This window comes from Salvelinus fontinalis, chromosome 31, assembly GCF_029448725.1.
Source record: "Salvelinus fontinalis isolate EN_2023a chromosome 31, ASM2944872v1, whole genome shotgun sequence".
Taxonomy (NCBI): domain Eukaryota; kingdom Metazoa; phylum Chordata; class Actinopteri; order Salmoniformes; family Salmonidae; genus Salvelinus; species Salvelinus fontinalis.
The window spans coordinates 14,648,041-14,671,813 of record NC_074695.1 but is presented as its reverse complement, the minus strand read 5'-3'; the positions used below and the strand labels follow the sequence as shown (position 1 = coordinate 14,671,813).

The window sequence follows — 23,773 nt, the reverse complement described above, 5'->3', positions numbered from 1 at the left end:
ATAACGACGGACGTCTACCCATCCACAATATAACGACGGACGTCTACCCATCCACAATATAACGGACGTCTACCCACCCACAATATAACGACGGACGTCTACCCATCCACAATATAACGGACGTCTACCCATCCACAATATAACGACGGACGTCTACCCATCCACAATATAACGACGGACGTCTACCCATCCACAATATAACGACGGACGTCTACCCACCCACAATATAACGGACATCTACCAACCCACAATATAACGACGGACGTCTACCCACCCACAATATAACGACGGACGTCTACCCATCCACAATATAACGACGGACGTCTACCCATCCACAATATAACGACGGACGTCTACCCATCCACAATATAACGACGGACGTCTACCCATCCACAATATAACGACGGACGTCTACCCATCCACAATATAACGACGGACGTCTACCCATCCACAATATAACGACGGACGTCTACCCATCCACAATATAACGACGGACGTCTACCCATCCACAATATAACTACGGACGTCTACCCATCCACAATATAACGGACGTCTACCCATCCACAATATAACGACGGACGTCTACCCATCCACAATATAACGACGGACGTCTACCCATCCACAATATAACGACGGACGTCTACCCACCCACAATATAACGACGGACGTCTACCCATCCACAATATAACGACGGACGTCTACCCATCCACAATATAACGGACGTCTACCCACCCACAATATAACGACGGACGTCTACCCACCCACAATATAACGACGGACGTCTACCCATCCACAATATAACGACGGACGTCTACCCATCCACAATATAACGGACGTCTACCCATCCACAATATAACGGACGTCTACCCATCCACAATACAACGGACGTCTACCCATCCACAATATAACGGACGTCTACCCATCCACAATACAACGGACGTCTACCCATCCACAATACAACGGACGTCTACCCATCCACAATACAACGGACGTCTACCCATCCACAATATAACGGACGTCTACCCATCCACAATACAACGGACGTCTACCCATCCACAATATAACGGACGTCTACCCATCCACAATACAACGGACGTCTACCCATCCACAATACAACGGACGTCTACCCATCCACAATATAACGGACGTCTACCCATCCACAATACAACGGACGTCTACCCATCCACAATATAACGGACGTCTACCCATCCACAATATAACGGACGTCTACCCATCCACAATATAACGGACGTCTACCCATCCACAATATAACGGACGTCTACCCATCCACAATATAACGACGGACGTCTACCCATCCACAATATAACGACGGACGTCTACCCATCCACAATATAACGACGGACGTCTACCCATCCACAATATAACGACGGACGTCTACCCATCCACATGACGACGGGCGTCTACCCATCCACAATATAACGACGGACGTCTACCCATCCACAATATAACGGACGTCTACCCATCCACAATATAACGACGGACGTCTACCCATCCACAATATAACGACGGACGTCTACCCATCCACAATATAACGACGGACGTCTACCCATCCACAATATAACGGACGTCTACCCATCCACAATATAACGACGGACGTCTACCCATCCACAATATAACGACGGACGTCTACCCACCCACAATATAACGACGGACGTCTACCCACCCACAATATAACGACGGACGTCTACCCATCCACAATATAACGGACGTCTACCCATCCACAATATAACGACGGACGTCTACCCATCCACAATATAACGGACGTCTACCCATCCACAATATAACGACGGACGTCTACCCATCCACAATATAACGACGGACGTCTACCCATCCACAATATAACGACGGACGTCTACCCATCCACAATATAACGACGGACGTCTACCCATCCACAATATAACGGACGTCTACCCACCCACAATATAACGACGGACGTCTACCCATCCACAATATAACGGGCGTCTACCCATCCACAATATAACGACGGACGTCTACCCATCCACAATATAACGACGGACGTCTACCCATCCACAATATAACGACGGACGTCTACCCATCCACATGACGACGGGCGTCTACCCATCCACAATATAACGACGGACGTCTACCCATCCACAATATAACGACGGACGTCTACCCATCCACAATATAACGACGGACGTCTACCCATCCACAATATAACGACGGACGTCTACCCATCCACAATATAACGGACGTCTACCCACCCACAATATAACGACGGACGTCTACCCATCCACAATATAACGACGGACGTCTACCCACCCACAATATAACGACGGACGTCTACCCACCCACAATATAACGACGGACGTCTACCCATCCACAATATAACGGACGTCTACCCACCCACAATATAACGGACGTCTACCCATCCACAATATAACGACGGACGTCTACCCACCCACAATATAACGACGGACGTCTACCCATCCACAATATAACGACGGACGTCTACCCATCCACAATATAACGGACGTCTACCCACCCACAATATAACGGACGTCTACCCATCCACAATATAACGACGGACGTCTACCCATCCACAATATAACGACGGACGTCTACCCATCCACAATATAACGGACGTCTACCCACCCACAATATAACGACGGACGTCTACCCATCCACAATATAACGGACGTCTACCCATCCACAATATAACGACGGACGTCTACCCATCCACAATATAACGGACGTCTACCCATCCACAATATAACGACGGACGTCTACCCATCCACAATATAACGACGGACGTCTACCCATCCACAATATAACGACGGACGTCTACCCACCCACAATATAACGGACATCTACCCATCCACAATATAACGGACGTCTACCCATCCACAATATAACGGACGTCTACCCATCCACAATATAACGACGGACGTCTACCCATCCACAATATAACGACGGACGTCTACCCATCCACAATATAACGACGGACGTCTACCCATCCACAATATAACGACGGACGTCTACCCATCCACATGACGACGGGCGTCTACCCATCCACAATATAACGACGGACGTCTACCCATCCACAATATAACGGACGTCTACCCATCCACAATATAACGACGGACGTCTACCCATCCACAATATAACGACGGACGTCTACCCATCCACAATATAACGACGGACGTCTACCCATCCACAATATAACGACGGACGTCTACCCATCCACAATATAACGGACGTCTACCCATCCACAATATAACGACGGACGTCTACCCATCCACAATATAACGACGGACGTCTACCCATCCACAATATAACGACGGACGTCTACCCACCCACAATATAACGACGGACGTCTACCCATCCACAATATAACGGACGTCTACCCATCCACAATATAACGACGGACGTCTACCCATCCACAATATAACGACGGACGTCTACCCATCCACAATATAACGGACGTCTACCCATCCACAATATAACGACGGACGTCTACCCATCCACAATATAACGACGGACGTCTACCCATCCACAATATAACGGACGTCTACCCACCCACAATATAACGACGGACGTCTACCCATCCACAATATAACGGGCGTCTACCCATCCACAATATAACGACGGACGTCTACCCATCCACAATATAACGACGGACGTCTACCCATCCACAATATAACGACGGACGTCTACCCATCCACATGACGACGGGCGTCTACCCATCCACAATATAACGACGGACGTCTACCCATCCACAATATAACGACGGACGTCTACCCATCCACAATATAACGACGGACGTCTACCCATCCACAATATAACGACGGACGTCTACCCATCCACAATATAACGGACGTCTACCCACCCACAATATAACGACGGACGTCTACCCATCCACAATATAACGACGGACGTCTACCCACCCACAATATAACGACGGACGTCTACCCACCCACAATATAACGACGGACGTCTACCCATCCACAATATAACGGACGTCTACCCACCCACAATATAACGGACGTCTACCCATCCACAATATAACGACGGACGTCTACCCACCCACAATATAACGACGGACGTCTACCCATCCACAATATAACGACGGACGTCTACCCATCCACAATATAACGGACGTCTACCCACCCACAATATAACGGACGTCTACCCATCCACAATATAACGACGGACGTCTACCCATCCACAATATAACGACGGACGTCTACCCATCCACAATATAACGGACGTCTACCCACCCACAATATAACGACGGACGTCTACCCATCCACAATATAACGGACGTCTACCCATCCACAATATAACGACGGACGTCTACCCATCCACAATATAACGGACGTCTACCCATCCACAATATAACGACGGACGTCTACCCATCCACAATATAACGACGGACGTCTACCCATCCACAATATAACGACGGACGTCTACCCATCCACAATATAACGACGGACGTCTACCCACCCACAATATAACGGACATCTACCCACCCACAATATAACGACGGACGTCTACCCATCCACAATATAACGACGGACGTCTACCCATCCACAATATAACGACGGACGTCTACCCATCCACAATATAACGACGGACGTCTACCCATCCACAATATAACGACGGACGTCTACCCATCCACAATATAACGACGGACGTCTACCCATCCACAATATAACGACGGACGTCTACCCATCCACAATATAACGACGGACGTCTACCCATCCACAATATAACGACGGACGTCTACCCATCCACAATATAACGACGGACGTCTACCCATCCACAATATAACGACGGACGTCTACCCATCCACAATATAACGACGGACGTCTACCCATCCACAATATAACGACGGACGTCTACCCATCCACAATATAACGACGGACGTCTACCCACCCACAATATAACGACGGACGTCTACCCATCCACAATATAACGACGGACGTCTACCCATCCACAATATAACGGACGTCTACCCACCCACAATATAACGACGGACGTCTACCCACCCACAATATAACGACGGACGTCTACCCATCCACAATATAACGACGGACGTCTACCCATCCACAATATAACGGACGTCTACCCATCCACAATATAACGGACGTCTACCCATCCACAATACAACGGACGTCTACCCATCCACAATATAACGGACGTCTACCCATCCACAATACAACGGACGTCTACCCATCCACAATATAACGGACGTCTACCCATCCACAATATAACGGACGTCTACCCATCCACAATATAACGGACGTCTACCCATCCACAATATAACGGACGTCTACCCATCCACAATATAACGACGGACGTCTACCCATCCACAATATAACGACGGACGTCTACCCATCCACAATATAACGACGGACGTCTACCCATCCACAATATAACGACGGACGTCTACCCATCCACATGACGACGGGCGTCTACCCATCCACAATATAACGACGGACGTCTACCCATCCACAATATAACGGACGTCTACCCATCCACAATATAACGACGGACGTCTACCCATCCACAATATAACGACGGACGTCTACCCATCCACAATATAACGACGGACGTCTACCCATCCACAATATAACGACGGACGTCTACCCATCCACAATATAACGGACGTCTACCCATCCACAATATAACGACGGACGTCTACCCATCCACAATATAACGACGGACGTCTACCCATCCACAATATAACGACGGACGTCTACCCACCCACAATATAACGACGGACGTCTACCCATCCACAATATAACGGACGTCTACCCATCCACAATATAACGACGGACGTCTACCCATCCACAATATAACGACGGACGTCTACCCATCCACAATATAACGGACGTCTACCCATCCACAATATAACGACGGACGTCTACCCATCCACAATATAACGACGGACGTCTACCCACCCACAATATAACGACGGACGTCTACCCATCCACAATATAACGACGGACGTCTACCCATCCACAATATAACGACGGACGTCTACCCATCCACAATATAACGACGGACGTCTACCCATCCACAATATAACGGACGTCTACCCACCCACAATATAACGACGGACGTCTACCCATCCACAATATAACGGGCGTCTACCCATCCACAATATAACGACGGACGTCTACCCATCCACAATATAACGACGGACGTCTACCCATCCACAATATAACGGACGTCTACCCATCCACAATACAACGGACGTCTACCCATCCACAATATAACGGACGTCTACCCATCCACAATACAACGGACGTCTACCCATCCACAATATAACGGACGTCTACCCATCCACAATATAACGGACGTCTACCCATCCACAATATAACGGACGTCTACCCATCCACAATATAACGGACGTCTACCCATCCACAATATAACGACGGACGTCTACCCATCCACAATATAACGACGGACGTCTACCCATCCACAATATAACGACGGACGTCTACCCATCCACAATATAACGACGGACGTCTACCCATCCACATGACGACGGGCGTCTACCCATCCACAATATAACGACGGACGTCTACCCATCCACAATATAACGGACGTCTACCCATCCACAATATAACGACGGACGTCTACCCATCCACAATATAACGACGGACGTCTACCCATCCACAATATAACGACGGACGTCTACCCATCCACAATATAACGACGGACGTCTACCCATCCACAATATAACGGACGTCTACCCATCCACAATATAACGACGGACGTCTACCCATCCACAATATAACGACGGACGTCTACCCATCCACAATATAACGACGGACGTCTACCCACCCACAATATAACGACGGACGTCTACCCATCCACAATATAACGGACGTCTACCCATCCACAATATAACGACGGACGTCTACCCATCCACAATATAACGACGGACGTCTACCCATCCACAATATAACGGACGTCTACCCATCCACAATATAACGACGGACGTCTACCCATCCACAATATAACGACGGACGTCTACCCACCCACAATATAACGACGGACGTCTACCCATCCACAATATAACGACGGACGTCTACCCATCCACAATATAACGACGGACGTCTACCCATCCACAATATAACGACGGACGTCTACCCATCCACAATATAACGGACGTCTACCCACCCACAATATAACGACGGACGTCTACCCATCCACAATATAACGGGCGTCTACCCATCCACAATATAACGACGGACGTCTACCCATCCACAATATAACGACGGAAGTCTACCCATCCACAATATAACGACGGACGTCTACCCATCCACATGACGACGGGCGTCTACCCATCCACAATATAACGACGGACGTCTACCCATCCACAATATAACGACGGACGTCTACCCATCCACAATATAACGACGGACGTCTACCCATCCACAACATAACGACGGACGTCTACCCATCCACAATATAACGGACGTCTACCCACCCACAATATAACGACGGACGTCTACCCATCCACAATATAACGACGGACGTCTACCCACCCACAATATAACGACGGACGTCTACCCACCCACAATATAACGGACGTCTACCCACCCACAATATAACGGACGTCTACCCATCCACAATATAACGACGGACGTCTACCCACCCACAATATAACGACGGACGTCTACCCATCCACAATATAACGACGGACGTCTACCCATCCACAATATAACGGACGTCTACCCACCCACAATATAACGGACGTCTACCCACCCACAATATAACGACGGACGTCTACCCATCCACAATATAACGACGGACGTCTACCCACCCACAATATAACGGACGGCTACCCATCCACAATATAACGGACGTCTACCCATCCACAATATAACGACGGACGTCTACCCATCCACAATATAACGACGGACGTCTACCCATCCACAATATAACGGACGTCTACCCATCCACAATATAACGGACGTCTACCCATCCACAATATAACGACGGACGTCTACCCATCCACAATATAACGACGGACGTCTACCCATCCACAATATAACGACGGACGTCTACCCATCCACAATATAACGACGGACGTCTACCCACCCACAATATAACGGACATCTACCCACCCACAATATAACGACGGACGTCTACCCATCCACAATATAACGACGGACGTCTACCCATCCACAATATAACGACGGACGTCTACCCATCCACAATATAACGACGGACGTCTACCCATCCACAATATAACGGACGTCTACCCATCCACAATATAACGACGGACGTCTACCCATCCACAATATAACGACGGACGTCTACCCATCCACAATATAACGACGGACGTCTACCCATCCACAATATAACGACGGACGTCTACCCATCCACAATATAACGACGGACGTCTACCCATCCACAATATAACGGACGTCTACCCACCCACAATATAACGACGGACGTCTACCCATCCACAATATAACGACGAACGTCTACCCATCCACAATATAACGGACGTCTACCCATCCACAATACAACGGACGTCTACCCATCCACAATACAACGGACGTCTACCCATCCACAATACAACGGACGTCTACCCATCCACAATATAACGGACGTCTACCCATCCACAATATAACGGACGTCTACCCATCCACAATACAACGGACGTCTACCCATCCACAATATAACGGACGTCTACCCATCCACAATACAACGGACGTCTACCCATCCACAATACAACGGACGTCTACCCATCCACAATATAACGGACGTCTACCCATCCACAATACAACGGACGTCTACCCATCCACAATATAACGGACGTCTACCCATCCACAATATAACGGACGTCTACCCATCCACAATATAACGGACGTCTACCCATCCACAATATAACGGACGTCTACCCATCCACAATATAACGACGGACGTCTACCCATCCACAATATAACGACGGACGTCTACCCATCCACAATATAACGACGGACGTCTACCCATCCACAATATAACGACGGACGTCTACCCATCCACATGACGACGGGCGTCTACCCATCCACAATATAACGACGGACGTCTACCCATCCACAATATAACGGACGTCTACCCATCCACAATATAACGACGGACGTCTACCCATCCACAATATAACGACGGACGTCTACCCATCCACAATATAACGACGGACGTCTACCCATCCACAATATAACGACGGACGTCTACCCATCCACAATATAACGGACGTCTACCCATCCACAATATAACGACGGACGTCTACCCATCCACAATATAACGACGGACGTCTACCCATCCACAATATAACGACGGACGTCTACCCACCCACAATATAACGACGGACGTCTACCCATCCACAATATAACGACGGACGTCTACCCATCCACAATATAACGACGGACGTCTACCCATCCACAATATAACGACGGACGTCTACCCATCCACAATATAACGACGGACGTCTACCCATCCACAATATAACGACGGACGTCTACCCATCCACAATATAACGACGGACGTCTACCCATCCACAATATAACGGACGTCTACCCATCCACAATATAACGGACGTCTACCCATCCACAATATAACGACGGACGTCTACCCATCCACAATATAACGGACGTCTACCCACCCACAATATAACGGACGTCTACCCATCCACAATATAACGACGGACGTCTACCCACCCACAATATAACGGACGTCTACCCACCCACAATATAACGACGGACGTCTACCCATCCACAATATAACGGACGTCTACCCATCCACAATATAACGGACGTCTACCCATCCACAATATAACGGACGTCTACCCATCCACAATATAACGGACGTCTACCCATCCACAATATAACGACGGACGTCTACCCATCCACAATATAACGGACGTCTACCCATCCACAATATAACGACGGACGTCTACCCATCCACAATATAATGACGGACGTCTACCCATCCACAATATAACGACGGACGTCTACCCATCCACAATATAACGACGGACGTCTACCCATCCACAATATAACGACGGACGTCTACCCATCCACAATATAACGACGGACGTCTACCCATCCACATGACGACGGGCGTCTACCCATCCACAATATAACGACGGACGTCTACCCATCCACAATATAACGACGGACGTCTACCCATCCACAATATAACGGACGTCTACCCATCCACAATATAACGACGGACGTCTACCCATCCACAATATAACGACGGACGTCTACCCATCCACAATATAACGACGGACGTCTACCCATCCACAATATAACGGACGTCTACCCACCCACAATATAACGACGGACGTCTAACCATCCACAATATAACGGACGTCTACCCATCCACAATATAACGACGGACGTCTACCCATCCACAATATAACGACGGACGTCTACCCATCCACAATATAACGACGGGCGTCTACCCATCCACAATATAACGACGGACGTCTACCCATCCACAATATAACGGACGTCTACCCATCCACAATATAACGACGGACGTCTACCCATCCACAATATAACGACGGACGTCTACCCATCCACAATATAACGGACGTCTACCCATCCACAATATAACGACGGACGTCTACCCATCCACAATATAACGACGGACGTCTACCCATCCACAATATAACGGACGTCTACCCATCCACAATATAACGACGGACGTCTACCCATCCACAATATAACGGACGTCTACCCACCCACAATATAACGACGGACGTCTACCCACCCACAATATAACGACGGACGTCTACCCATCCACAATATAACGGACGTCTACCCATCCACAATATAACGGACGTCTACCCATCCACAATATAACGACGGACGTCTACCCATCCACAATATAACGACGGACGTCTACCCATCCACAATATAACGACGGACGTCTACCCATCCACAATATAACGGACGTCTACCCACCCACAATATAACGGACGTCTACCCATCCACAATATAACGACGGACGTCTACCCATCCACAATATAACGACGGACGTCTACCCATCCACAATATAACGACGGACGTCTACCCATCCACAATATAACGACGGACGTCTACCCATCCACAATATAACGACGGACGTCTACCCATCCACATGACGACGGGCGTCTACCCATCCACAATATAACGACGGACGTCTACCCATCCACAATATAACGACGGACGTCTACCCATCCACAATATAACGGACGTCTACCCATCCACAATATAACGACGGACGTCTACCCACCCACAATATAACGACGGACGTCTACCCATCCACAATATAACGACGGACGTCTACCCATCCACAATATAACGGACGTCTACCCACCCACAATATAACGACGGACGTCTAACCATCCACAATATAACGGACGTCTACCCATCCACAATATAACGACGGACGTCTACCCATCCACAATATAACGACGGACGTCTACCCATCCACAATATAACGACGGGCGTCTACCCATCCACAATATAACGACGGACGTCTACCCATCCACAATATAACGGACGTCTACCCATCCACAATATAACGACGGACGTCTACCCATCCACAATATAACGACGGACGTCTACCCATCCACAATATAACGGACGTCTACCCATCCACAATATAACGACGGACGTCTACCCATCCACAATATAACGACGGACGTCTACCCATCCACAATATAACGGACGTCTACCCATCCACAATATAACGACGGACGTCTACCCATCCACAATATAACGGACGTCTACCCACCCACAATATAACGACGGACGTCTACCCACCCACAATATAACGACGGACGTCTACCCATCCACAATATAACGGACGTCTACCCATCCACAATATAACGGACGTCTACCCATCCACAATATAACGACGGACGTCTACCCATCCACAATATAACGACGGACGTCTACCCATCCACAATATAACGACGGACGTCTACCCATCCACAATATAACGGACGTCTACCCACCCACAATATAACGGACGTCTACCCATCCACAATATAACGACGGACGTCTACCCATCCACAATATAACGACGGACGTCTACCCATCCACAATATAACGGACGTCTACCCACCCACAATATAACGGACGTCTACCCATCCACAATATAACGACGGACGTCTACCCATCCACAATATAACGGACGTCTACCCACCCACAATATAACGGACGTCTACCCATCCACAATATAACGACGGACGTCTACCCATCCACAATATAACGGACGTCTACCCACCCACAATATAACGGACGTCTACCCACCCACAATATAACGGACGTCTACCCACCCACAATATAACGGACGTCTACCCACCCACAATATAACGGACGTCTACCCACCCACAATATAACGGACGTCTACCCATCCACAATATAACGACGGACGTCTACCCACCCACAATATAACGGACGTCTACCCATCCACAATATAACGGACGTCTACCCACCCACAATATAACGACGGACGTCTACCCATCCACAATATAACGGACGTCTACCCATCCACAATATAACGGACGTCTACCCATCCACAATATAACGGACGTCTACCCATCCACAATATAACGACGGACGTCTACCCATCCACAATATAACGACGGACGTCTACCCATCCACAATATAACGACGGACGTCTACCCATCCACAATATAACGACGGACGTCTACCCATCCACAATATAACGACGGACGTCTACCCATCCACAATATAACGACGGACGTCTACCCATCCACAATATAACGACGGACGTCTACCCATCCACAATATAACGACGGACGTCTACCCACCCACAATATAACGGACGTCTACCCACCCACAATATAACGACGGACGTCTACCTATCCACAATATAACGGACGTCTACCCATCCACAATATAACGGACGTCTACCCATCCACAATATAACGGACGTCTACCCATCCACAATATAACGACGGACGTCTACCCATCCACAATATAACGACGGACGTCTACCCATCCACAATATAACGACGGACGTCTACCCATCCACAATATAACGACGGACGTCTACCCATCCACAATATAACGACGGACGTCTACCCATCCACAATATAACGACGGACGTCTACCCACCCACAATATAACGGACGTCTACCCACCCACAATATAACGACGGACGTCTACCCATCCACAATATAACGACGGACGTCTACCCATCCACAATATAACGACGGACGTCTACCCATCCACAATATAACGACGGACGTCTACCCATCCACAATATAACGACGGACGTCTACCCATCCACAATATAACGACGGACGTCTACCCATCCACAATATAACGACGGACGTCTACCCATCCACAATATAACGGACGTCTACCCATCCACAATATAACGACGGACGTCTACCCATCCACAATATAACGACGGACGTCTACCCATCCACAATATAACGACGGACGTCTACCCATCCACAATATAACGACGGACGTCTACCCATCCACAATATAACGACGGACGTCTACCCATCCACAATATAACGGACATCTACCCATCCACAATATAACGACGGACGTCTACCCATCCACAATATAACGACGGACGTCTACCCATCCACAATATAACGACGGACGTCTACCCATCCACAATATAACGACGGACGTCTACCCACCCACAATATAACGACGGACGTCTACCCATCCACAATATAACGACGGACGTCTACCCATCCACAATATAACGACGGACGTCTACCCATCCACAATATAACGACGGACGTCTACCCATCCACAATATAACGACGGACGTCTACCCATCCACAATATAACGACGGACGTCTACCCATCCACAATATAACGGACGTCTACCCATCCACAATATAACGACGGACGTCTACCCATCCACAATATAACGACGGACGTCTACCCATCCACAATATAACGGACGTCTACCCATCCACAATATAACGACGGACGTCTACCCATCCACAATATAACGACGGACGTCTACCCATCCACAATATAACGACGGACGTCTACCCATCCACAATATAACGACGGACGTCTACCCACCCACAATATAACGACGGACGTCTACCCATCCACAATATAACGACGGACGTCTACCCACCCACAATATAACGACGGACGTCTACCCATCCACAATATAACGGACGTCTACCCACCCACAATATAACGACGGACGTCTACCCATCCACAATATAACGACGGACGTCTACCCATCCACAATATAACGGGCGTCTACCCATCCACAATATAACGGACGTCTACCCATCCACAATATAACGGACGTCTACCCATCCACAATATAACGACGGACGTCTACCCATCCACAATATAACGACGGACGTCTACCTATCCACAATATAACGACGGACGTCTACCCACCCACAATATAACGGACGTCTACCCACCCACAATATAACGGACGTCTACCCATCCACAATATAACGACGGACGTCTACCCATCCACAATATAACGGACGTCTACCCATCCACAATATAACGACGGACGTCTACCCATCCACAATATAACGACGGACGTCTACCCATCCACAATATAACGACGGACGTCTACCCATCCACAATATAACGACGGACGTCTACCCATCCACAATATAACGACGGACGTCTACCCATCCACAATATAACGACGGACGTCTACCCACCCACAATATAACGGACGTCTACCCACCCACAATATAACGACGGACGTCTACCCATCCACAATATAACGACGGACGTCTACCCATCCACAATATAACGACGGACGTCTACCCATCCACAATATAACGACGGACGTCTACCCATCCACAATATAACGACGGACGTCTACCCATCCACAATATAACGACGGACGTCTACCCATCCACAATATAACGACGGACGTCTACCCATCCACAATATAACGGACGTCTACCCATCCACAATATAACGACGGACGTCTACCCATCCACAATATAACGACGGACGTCTACCCATCCACAATATAACGACGGACGTCTACCCATCCACAATATAACGACGGACGTCTACCCATCCACAATATAACGACGGACGTCTACCCATCCACAATATAACGGACATCTACCCATCCACAATATAACGACGGACGTCTACCCATCCACAATATAACGACGGACGTCTACCCATCCACAATATAACGACGGACGTCTACCCATCCACAATATAACGACGGACGTCTACCCACCCACAATATAACGACGGACGTCTACCCATCCACAATATAACGACGGACGTCTACCCATCCACAATATAACGACGGACGTCTACCCATCCACAATATAACGACGGACGTCTACCCATCCACAATATAACGACGGACGTCTACCCATCCACAATATAACGACGGACGTCTACCCATCCACAATATAACGGACGTCTACCCATCCACAATATAACGACGGACGTCTACCCATCCACAATATAACGACGGACGTCTACCCATCCACAATATAACGGACGTCTACCCATCCACAATATAACGACGGACGTCTACCCATCCACAATATAACGACGGACGTCTACCCATCCACAATATAACGACGGACGTCTACCCATCCACAATATAACGACGGACGTCTACCCACCCACAATATAACGACGGACGTCTACCCATCCACAATATAACGACGGACGTCTACCCACCCACAATATAACGACGGACGTCTACCCATCCACAATATAACGGACGTCTACCCACCCACAATATAACGACGGACGTCTACCCATCCACAATATAACGACGGACGTCTACCCATCCACAATATAACGGGCGTCTACCCATCCACAATATAACGGACGTCTACCCATCCACAATATAACGGACGTCTACCCATCCACAATATAACGACGGACGTCTACCCATCCACAATATAACGACGGACGTCTACCTATCCACAATATAACGACGGACGTCTACCCACCCACAATATAACGGACGTCTACCCACCCACAATATAACGGACGTCTACCCATCCACAATATAACGACGGACGTCTACCCATCCACAATATAACGGACGTCTACCCATCCACAATATAACGACGGACGTCTACCTATCCACAATATAACGACGGACGTCTACCCACCCACAATATAACGGACGTCTACCCATCCACAATATAACGACGGACGTCTACCCATCCACAATATAACGACGGACGTCTACCCACCCACAATATAACGACGGACGTCTACCCATCCACAATATAACGACGGACGTCTACCCATCCACAATATAACGGACGTCTACCCATCCACAATATAACGGACGTCTACCCATCCACAATATAACGACGGACGTCTACCCATCCATAATATAACGACGGACGTCTACCTATCCACAATATAACGGACATCTACCCATCCACAATATAACGGACATCTACCCATCCACAATACAATGGACATCTACCAGCAATGCCAGCTGTGCTGACCTTTGAACTGCATGATCTCTCCCTGGGGAGTCTTGGGCAGTCCTTTAAGACAGAGCTCACTGGTCAGGGCGAGGCCCACCCCACAGCTGCCCAATAGGAAGCCAATCTGAAGACTGCCTGCGTCCTGGGTTGTGAAACACAAATATAAGCATTTGAAAAGGACAAATAAAATCTAGATCATTACCTTTTAAATGCCACTGTATTTTGCTGTGTAATAGCAAGGGATTTTATTATAGTTAATTAAATAGAATTTGAACCCAGATATGCCTGAGTGGGTATTGAAGTCCTTACCTGCCGAGACAGTGGCACCTCTATGGGTACAGGGATGACCTCTGCTAGGAGACAGCCATAGAAGGCCACCCAGAACATCGCAGGGTCAGTGTTAGGGTACACCAATGCCACCTAGGGGATAGACAGTACAGTTTCAGACACAGTACAGCACCTCACAATGGCAGGTTGGCATTTACTGGGATGACTCATGCACTGGAGGGAGCTCTGCAGAGGGGTCACTAGCTGGCACAGCCACAAAATCTGATTTTAACCCCAACCTTAAATTAAGAACAAAAAGCAAATATCTGTTTTCATGAAATTTTACGATATAGCAAATTTTGACTTTTCAGCTGGCCCATCTAGCGGAAATCGCTCAGTTCTGCCTCCAGGGCAAGATTCATGACAATAAACGTCAACCTGTGTCACAATGGGGAATATCTTACATTGTTTATTGTGTTGTCTGTGCATTGCATGGAGAAGACATAGATCATGTTTTTAAATAAGCATCAATCAATCAATGTGGTAAAGCGTGAAGGAGAGAAGGGTAGAGGAAGAAATGTGTGTCTGTGTCATCCCGTCTGATTGGCTGTGTGTTCTGACCATGTACCCTATCTCCAGGTCTCAGGACAGGTTCGTTCTTCGTGCCCAGTTTGTTTAACAGAGTGTAGGCCAGCTTCAGACTGCGGCTCCACAGTTTACCTGAGACAGAGAAAGAGACAGAGAAAGAGACGGAGAAAGAGACGGAGAAAGAGAGAGACAGAGAGAGAGAAAGAAAGAAAGAGAGAGCAAGAGGAAGAAAGAGAGAGCAAGAGAAAGAGAGTGAGAGCAAGAGAAAGAGAGAGTGAGAGCAAGAGAGAGAGTGAGAGCAAGAGAGAGAGTGAGAGCAAGAGAGAGCGAGAGCAAGAGAGAGCGAGAGCAAGAGAGAGCGAGAGCAAGAGAGAGCGAGAGCAAGAGAGAGCGAGAGCAAGAGAGAGCGAGAAAGAAAGAGAGAGACAGAGACAGAGAAGAGTAATTTCTCAGAGGAGACTATATGACCTCAGCTCTCCATAGATTGACTGAGAGGGTGATCTTCTGAACGACAAAACATTAGTTATGAACTAAACAAGTCCAATCTGAGACTGGGGGTTAGTCTGAAATGGCTCCCTATTCCCTGCCATATAGGGAGCAGAGTGCTATTTCAGACGGTGAGACCTACCGTACGTCAGCGTGTAGAGGGGTTTCCCGGTAACGTCCAGGGTGGTGAGAGCGGGGCTCTTGGCCTGTGAAGCCCCCCAACGTGCCAGGGCAGCCTGCAGGGCCGGGGGCCAGTTACTGACCACCCCCAGGGGCTCCCCCTTCACTGGGATGATCTGACGGCCCTCTGGCCTGGGGGTGTTGGGGTCCGGCTGGGGCACTACGGAGAGGGGAGAGTAGGAGAAGATCACAGGGACGGGATGGATAGGCAAGGAAAGAGGGATGGAAAGAGGAGGAAAAGAAGAGGGCATGGGAGAAGAAAATGAGGTGAAGAAAAGAAAAAGAGTATTAAAAAAATAGAGTAAAGTTGAGTTTCTACTGGTTTAATAAAGACTAATAAAACAGACAGATATCTGCTTTCCACTTATTACATCATTTTCAGGAAGTAGGGAGGGATGTCCAATGATGGAAAAAGTACTCAAGAAACCTTCATTGAAAATGACTCAAGTAAAAGTCTACTTGAGTAATACTACTTGAATATAAGTCTAAAAGTATTTGGTTTTAAATATAAATATCACAAGTACATGAAATTGCTCAAATGTACATTAGTATCAAAAGTGAAAGTAAAAATCATTTCAACTTCCTTATATTAAGCAAACCAGACGGCTCAATTTTATTTCTAGTTTTTTTATTGACGGATAGTCAGGGGGCAAACTCCAACACTCAGACATCATTTAGAAACAAAGCATTTGTGTTTAGTGAGTCCACCAGATCAGAGGCAGTGGGGATGACCAGGGATGTTCTCTTGACAAGTGTGTGAATTGGACCATTTTCCTGTCAAAATGTAACGAGTACTTTTGGGTGTCCGGGAAAATGTATGGAGTAAAAAGTACATTATTTTCTTTAGGAATGTAGTGAAGTAAAAATAAAAGTTGCCAAAAATATAAATAGTAAAGTACAGATACCAAATAAACTACTTAAGGAGTACTTTAAAGTACTTTTACACCACTGGGAATGTTGGAATATGTTTTGAAGTACTGGAGTGGGTCCTATGTATCTTACCCTCTACAATCTCCTCTGAGTCGTCCAGGAAGAAGTCACTGAGCGGAGGTCTCTTGGGCCGTTTCAGAGTGTTGAGTAGCTGCTGGATCTTAGTGGACACACGGCTGTTTACTGGTACACCTGGACACGGAGGTAGAGGCAGGACAGAGGTAGAGGCAGGAGGAAGGGAATTACACACATGATCATAGACACACACACTCAGCCACGATCATACAGAGACACAAACACAACACAAGCATGCACATAACTGCACACACACACACACACACACACACACACACACACACACACACACACACACACACACACACACACACACACACACACACACACACACACACACACACACACACACACAGAGTAAAGGGTCAACATGGCCTGTGCTTTGAAAGCAGCACAGGTAGATACAGTAGAACTAAACTTGGGGTCAAAAACAGAAGGGTATTTCTCTCTGTGAAGAGTAGACAAACAGACAGGACAGGCGACTGACGAGGTAGCAAAGCAAGCTGATTGGACACGTACGACAGGACATGTACGACAGAAAAACAGATCACCCCAAAAAAGAACCAAATATAGCATGTAAGCAGCATTCTCAACACAACTGAGATGAGATTCATTTAATGTTGTTTTGTCAATGTACCATTATCTCTGAGAAAAAACTGATTATATAGAAAAAAAGGTTCTGCGGTGTGTTCCACCAGCGCGCCGCTGTCCTGTAGTGTGTTCCATCAGCGCGTCGCTGTCCTGCAGTGCGTGTGTGTGTGTTTGCGCATACCGTCAGCGGTGGTATCCAGCATGCTGGTGCGGCTCTGTCCTCGGGGCATCCCCCTGGGCAGAGCATTGGGGGGCAGGTCCACTCTGGAGTCCACCCTTGAACGCCTCTCAGGGGTTGACGATGTCACGTCTGGGGGGACACTGTTCTCTGGAGGAAAGAGGTGGAGAGGAGGGGACAGTTAAACACTCAGATGGTTGACTTCAGCTCTATTCTATAGGACACCTAAACCAGGGTTGTCGGTCATCCAAACCTGTGTATTTACAGGATGTTTCACTTACAAATGGGTTTCTGTGTGGGTTAACCTATGCATGCTTGGCTGTGTTGGCCTTACCTATGCGTGTGTGCGTTTGTAGGGTGTGTGTCTTACCCATGCACGTGTGGGTTGTGTGTGTGTGTGTGTGTTTGCAGAGTGTGTGTGTCGCACCTATGCGTGTGCTCGCCAGTATGTCGGCCAGCGCGGAAGTGGGGGTCTTATTCTCTCCGTGGGACAGGGTGGAGGAGGTGGAGGAGGAGGTGGAGGAGGAGCTCTGCACTGAGCGGTTGATCCAGTAGTCTGGGCTCTGGAGGCTCTGGACCAGCACTGCACTCAGAGCCGCCTGGCGACGCAGGGAACCCTCGTCCTCAGACGCTGACGACGTGTCTGACAGGGAGACAGAACCACATTTGTGATGAGTGGTGAGATTAGTTGCGCAAAATAGCTGCCGTGGCATCCCCCAGGTGGGTTACGTTGTTAGTGAACGGGGAACAGTGGAACCCCCAGGTGGGTTACGTTGTTAGGGAATGGGGAACAGTGGAACCCCCAGGTGGGTTACGTTGTTAGTGAACGGGGAACAGTGGAACCCCCAGGTGGGTTACGTTGTTAGTGAACGGGGAACAGTGGAACCCCCAGGTGGGTTACGTTGTTAGTGAACGGGGAACAGTGGAACCCCCAGGTGGGTTACGTTGTTAGTGAACGGGGAACAGTGGAACCCCCAGGTGGGTTACGTTGTTAGTGAACGGGGAACATTGGAACCCCCAGGTGGGTTACGTTGTTAGTGAACGGGGAACAGTGGAACCCCCAGGTGGGTTACGTTGTTAGTGAACGGGGAACAGTGGAACCCCCAGGTGGGTTACGTTGTTAGGGAACGGGGAACAGTGGAACCCCCAGGTGGGTTACGTTGTTAGTGAACGGGGAACATTAGAACCCCCAGGTGGGTTACGTTGTTAGTGAACGGGGAACAGTGGAACCCCCAGGTGGGTTACGTTGTTAGTGAACGGGGAACAGTGGAACCCCCAGGTGGGTTACGTTGTTAGTGAACGGGGAACAGTGGAACCCCCAGGTGGGTTACGTTGTTAGTGAACGGGGAACAGTGGAATCTCCTGTTCTAGGGTTAAAGCTGTGATAGCCCAACCATCCCTGGTCTTGACAGGACGTGCAGGCCTTGTCCCGACTCACACCTAAACCAACTCAGCAAAAGTTGTTACTGATCATCAAGACTGAGGGAGCAGGTGTGTTAATGCTGGTCTGGAACTAAAGCCTGCACAGTGCACACCCACCCTGAACTGTCGCTCTTCAGGACCAGGGTTAGTTATCGACCACCACAGAGTACTACTCAAACATACCTAGTTATCGACCACCACAGAGTACTACTCAAACATATACCTAGTTATCGACCACCACAGAGTACCACTCAAACATATACCTAGTTATCGACCACCACAGAGTACTACTCAAACATATACCTAGTTATCGACCACCACAGAGTACTACTCAAACATACCTAGTTATCGACCACCACAGAGTACTACTCAAACATACCTAGTTATCGACCACCACAGAGTACTACTCAAACATACACCTAGTTATCGACCACCACAGAGTACTACTCAAACATATACCTAGTTATCGACCACACCAGAGTACTACTCAAACATATACCTAGTTATCGACCACCCCAGAGTACTACTCAAACATATACCTAGTTATCGACCACCAGACAGTACTACTCAAACATATACCTAGTTATCGACCACACCAGAGTACTACTCAAACATATACCTAGTTATCGACCACCCCAGAGTACTACTCAAACATATACCTAGTTATCGACCACCAGACAGTACTACTCAAACATACACCTAGTTATCGACCACACCAGAGTACTACTCAAACATATACCTAGTTATCGACCACCACAGAGTACCACTCAAACATATACCTAGTTATCGACCACCAGACAGTACTACTCAAACATATACCTAGTTATCGACCACCAGACAGTACTACTCAAACATATACCTAGTTATCGACCACCAGAGTACTACTCAAACATACACCTAGTTATCGACACCATCTGAACCAAATAAGTTTATCTTGGTCTCATAAGACCACAGGACATGGTTCCAGTAATCCATGTCCTTAGTCTTTTTTTATTCAGCAAACTGTTTGCGGGCTTTCTTGTGCATCATCTTTAGAAGAGGCTTCCTTCTGGGACGACAGCCATGCAGATCAATTTGATGCAATGTACGGCGTATGGTCTGAGCACTGACAGGCTGACCCCCCACCCCTTCAACCTCTGCAGCAATGCTGGCAGCACTCATACGTCTATTTCCTAAAGACAACCTCTGGATATGGCGCTGAGCACGTGCACTCAACTTCTTTGGTCGACCATGGCGAGGCCTGTTCTGAGTGGAACCTGTCCAGTTAAACCTCTGTATGGTCTTGGCCACCGTGCTGCAGCTCAGTTTCAGGGTCTTGGCAATCTTCTTATAGCCCAGGCCATCTTTATGTAGAGCAACAATTATTTTTTTCAGATCCTCAGAGAGTTCTTTGCCATGAGGTGCCATGTTGAACTTCCAGTGACCAGTCAGTATGAGGGAGTGTGAGAGCGATGACACCAAATTTATCACACCTGCTCCCCATTCACACCTGAGACCTTGTAACACTAACGAGTCACATGACACCGGGGAGGGAACATGGCTAATTGGGCCCAATTTGGACATTTTCACTTAGGGGTGTACTCACTTTTGTTGCCAGCGGTTTAGACATTAATGGCTGTGTGTTGAGTTATTTTGAGGGGACAGCAAATTTACACTGTTATACAAGCTGTACACTCACTACTTTACATTGTAGCAAAGTGTCATTTCTTCAGTGTTGTCACATGAAAAGATATACTCAAATATTTACAAAAATGTGAGGGGTGTACTCACTTTTGTGATATACTGTAACTAGTTATCGACCACCACAGAGTACTACTCAAACATATACCTAGTTATCGACCACCACAGAGTACCACTCAAACATATACCTAGTTATCGACCACCAGAGTACTACTCAAACATATAACTAGTTATCGACCACCACAGAGTACTACTAAAACATATACCTAGTTATCGACCACCAGAGTACTACTCAAACATATAACTAGTTATCGACCACACCAGAGTACTACTCAAACATATAACTAGTTATCGACCACCAGAGTACTACTCAAACATATAACTAGTTATCGACCACACCAGAGTACTACTCAAACATATAACTAGTTATCGACCACCAGAGTACTACTCAAACATATACTTAGGGTTGAACAACTCCGGTAACTTTCCCAAAACTACATGGTTTTCCCAAAACTCCTGGTTGGAGGATTCCCAGATTTCCTGCTTATTTCCTTGAAATTCCAGGAACCTTCCATACCAGGACACCTGGAACATTTTGGGAAAGTTTGTGTAATTTTGCAATCCTACATATAACATAGTTTCAACTCTATGATAGTGACCTGGAGGGGTGCAGTGTTCTACAGGTGACTGGACGAAGGCAGAGCGGCGTTTGGTGGGCATGGGCAGTGCCATCTTCTCCTCCTTGTGTTTGGCCAACGCTGCCTGTACCGCCTCCGTGTGGATATCTGACAGAGAGAGAGAGAGACCAAATGAGAACAGGAACAAGAGACTAGAGAGAGAGGAGAGACAGAAAACAAGGCTGGAGGGATAGAACAGCAGGACAGTCACTGTACCAACTATCAGAACCAAGCACAATCTCT

At 47.8% G+C, this 23,773-nt stretch overlaps 1 protein-coding gene across 1 annotated transcript in view; it reads right to left on the bottom strand.

Annotated features, from left to right (window-relative positions):
- Positions 1-23,773, bottom strand: part of LOC129829619 (disco-interacting protein 2 homolog B-A-like) — a 151,651-nt gene that overhangs the window by 45,147 nt on the left and 82,731 nt on the right. Inside the window, exons 4-11 of the mRNA XM_055891417.1 lie at positions 23,513-23,638; positions 20,179-20,394; positions 19,755-19,901; positions 18,980-19,099; positions 17,940-18,137; positions 17,352-17,443; positions 16,766-16,876; positions 16,475-16,598 (exon numbers count right to left, since the gene is read on the bottom strand). Of these exons, the coding sequence (XP_055747392.1) occupies positions 16,475-16,598; positions 16,766-16,876; positions 17,352-17,443; positions 17,940-18,137; positions 18,980-19,099; positions 19,755-19,901; positions 20,179-20,394; positions 23,513-23,638 (1,134 nt within the window). The remainder of the gene's footprint in view (positions 1-16,474; positions 16,599-16,765; positions 16,877-17,351; positions 17,444-17,939; positions 18,138-18,979; positions 19,100-19,754; positions 19,902-20,178; positions 20,395-23,512; positions 23,639-23,773) is intronic.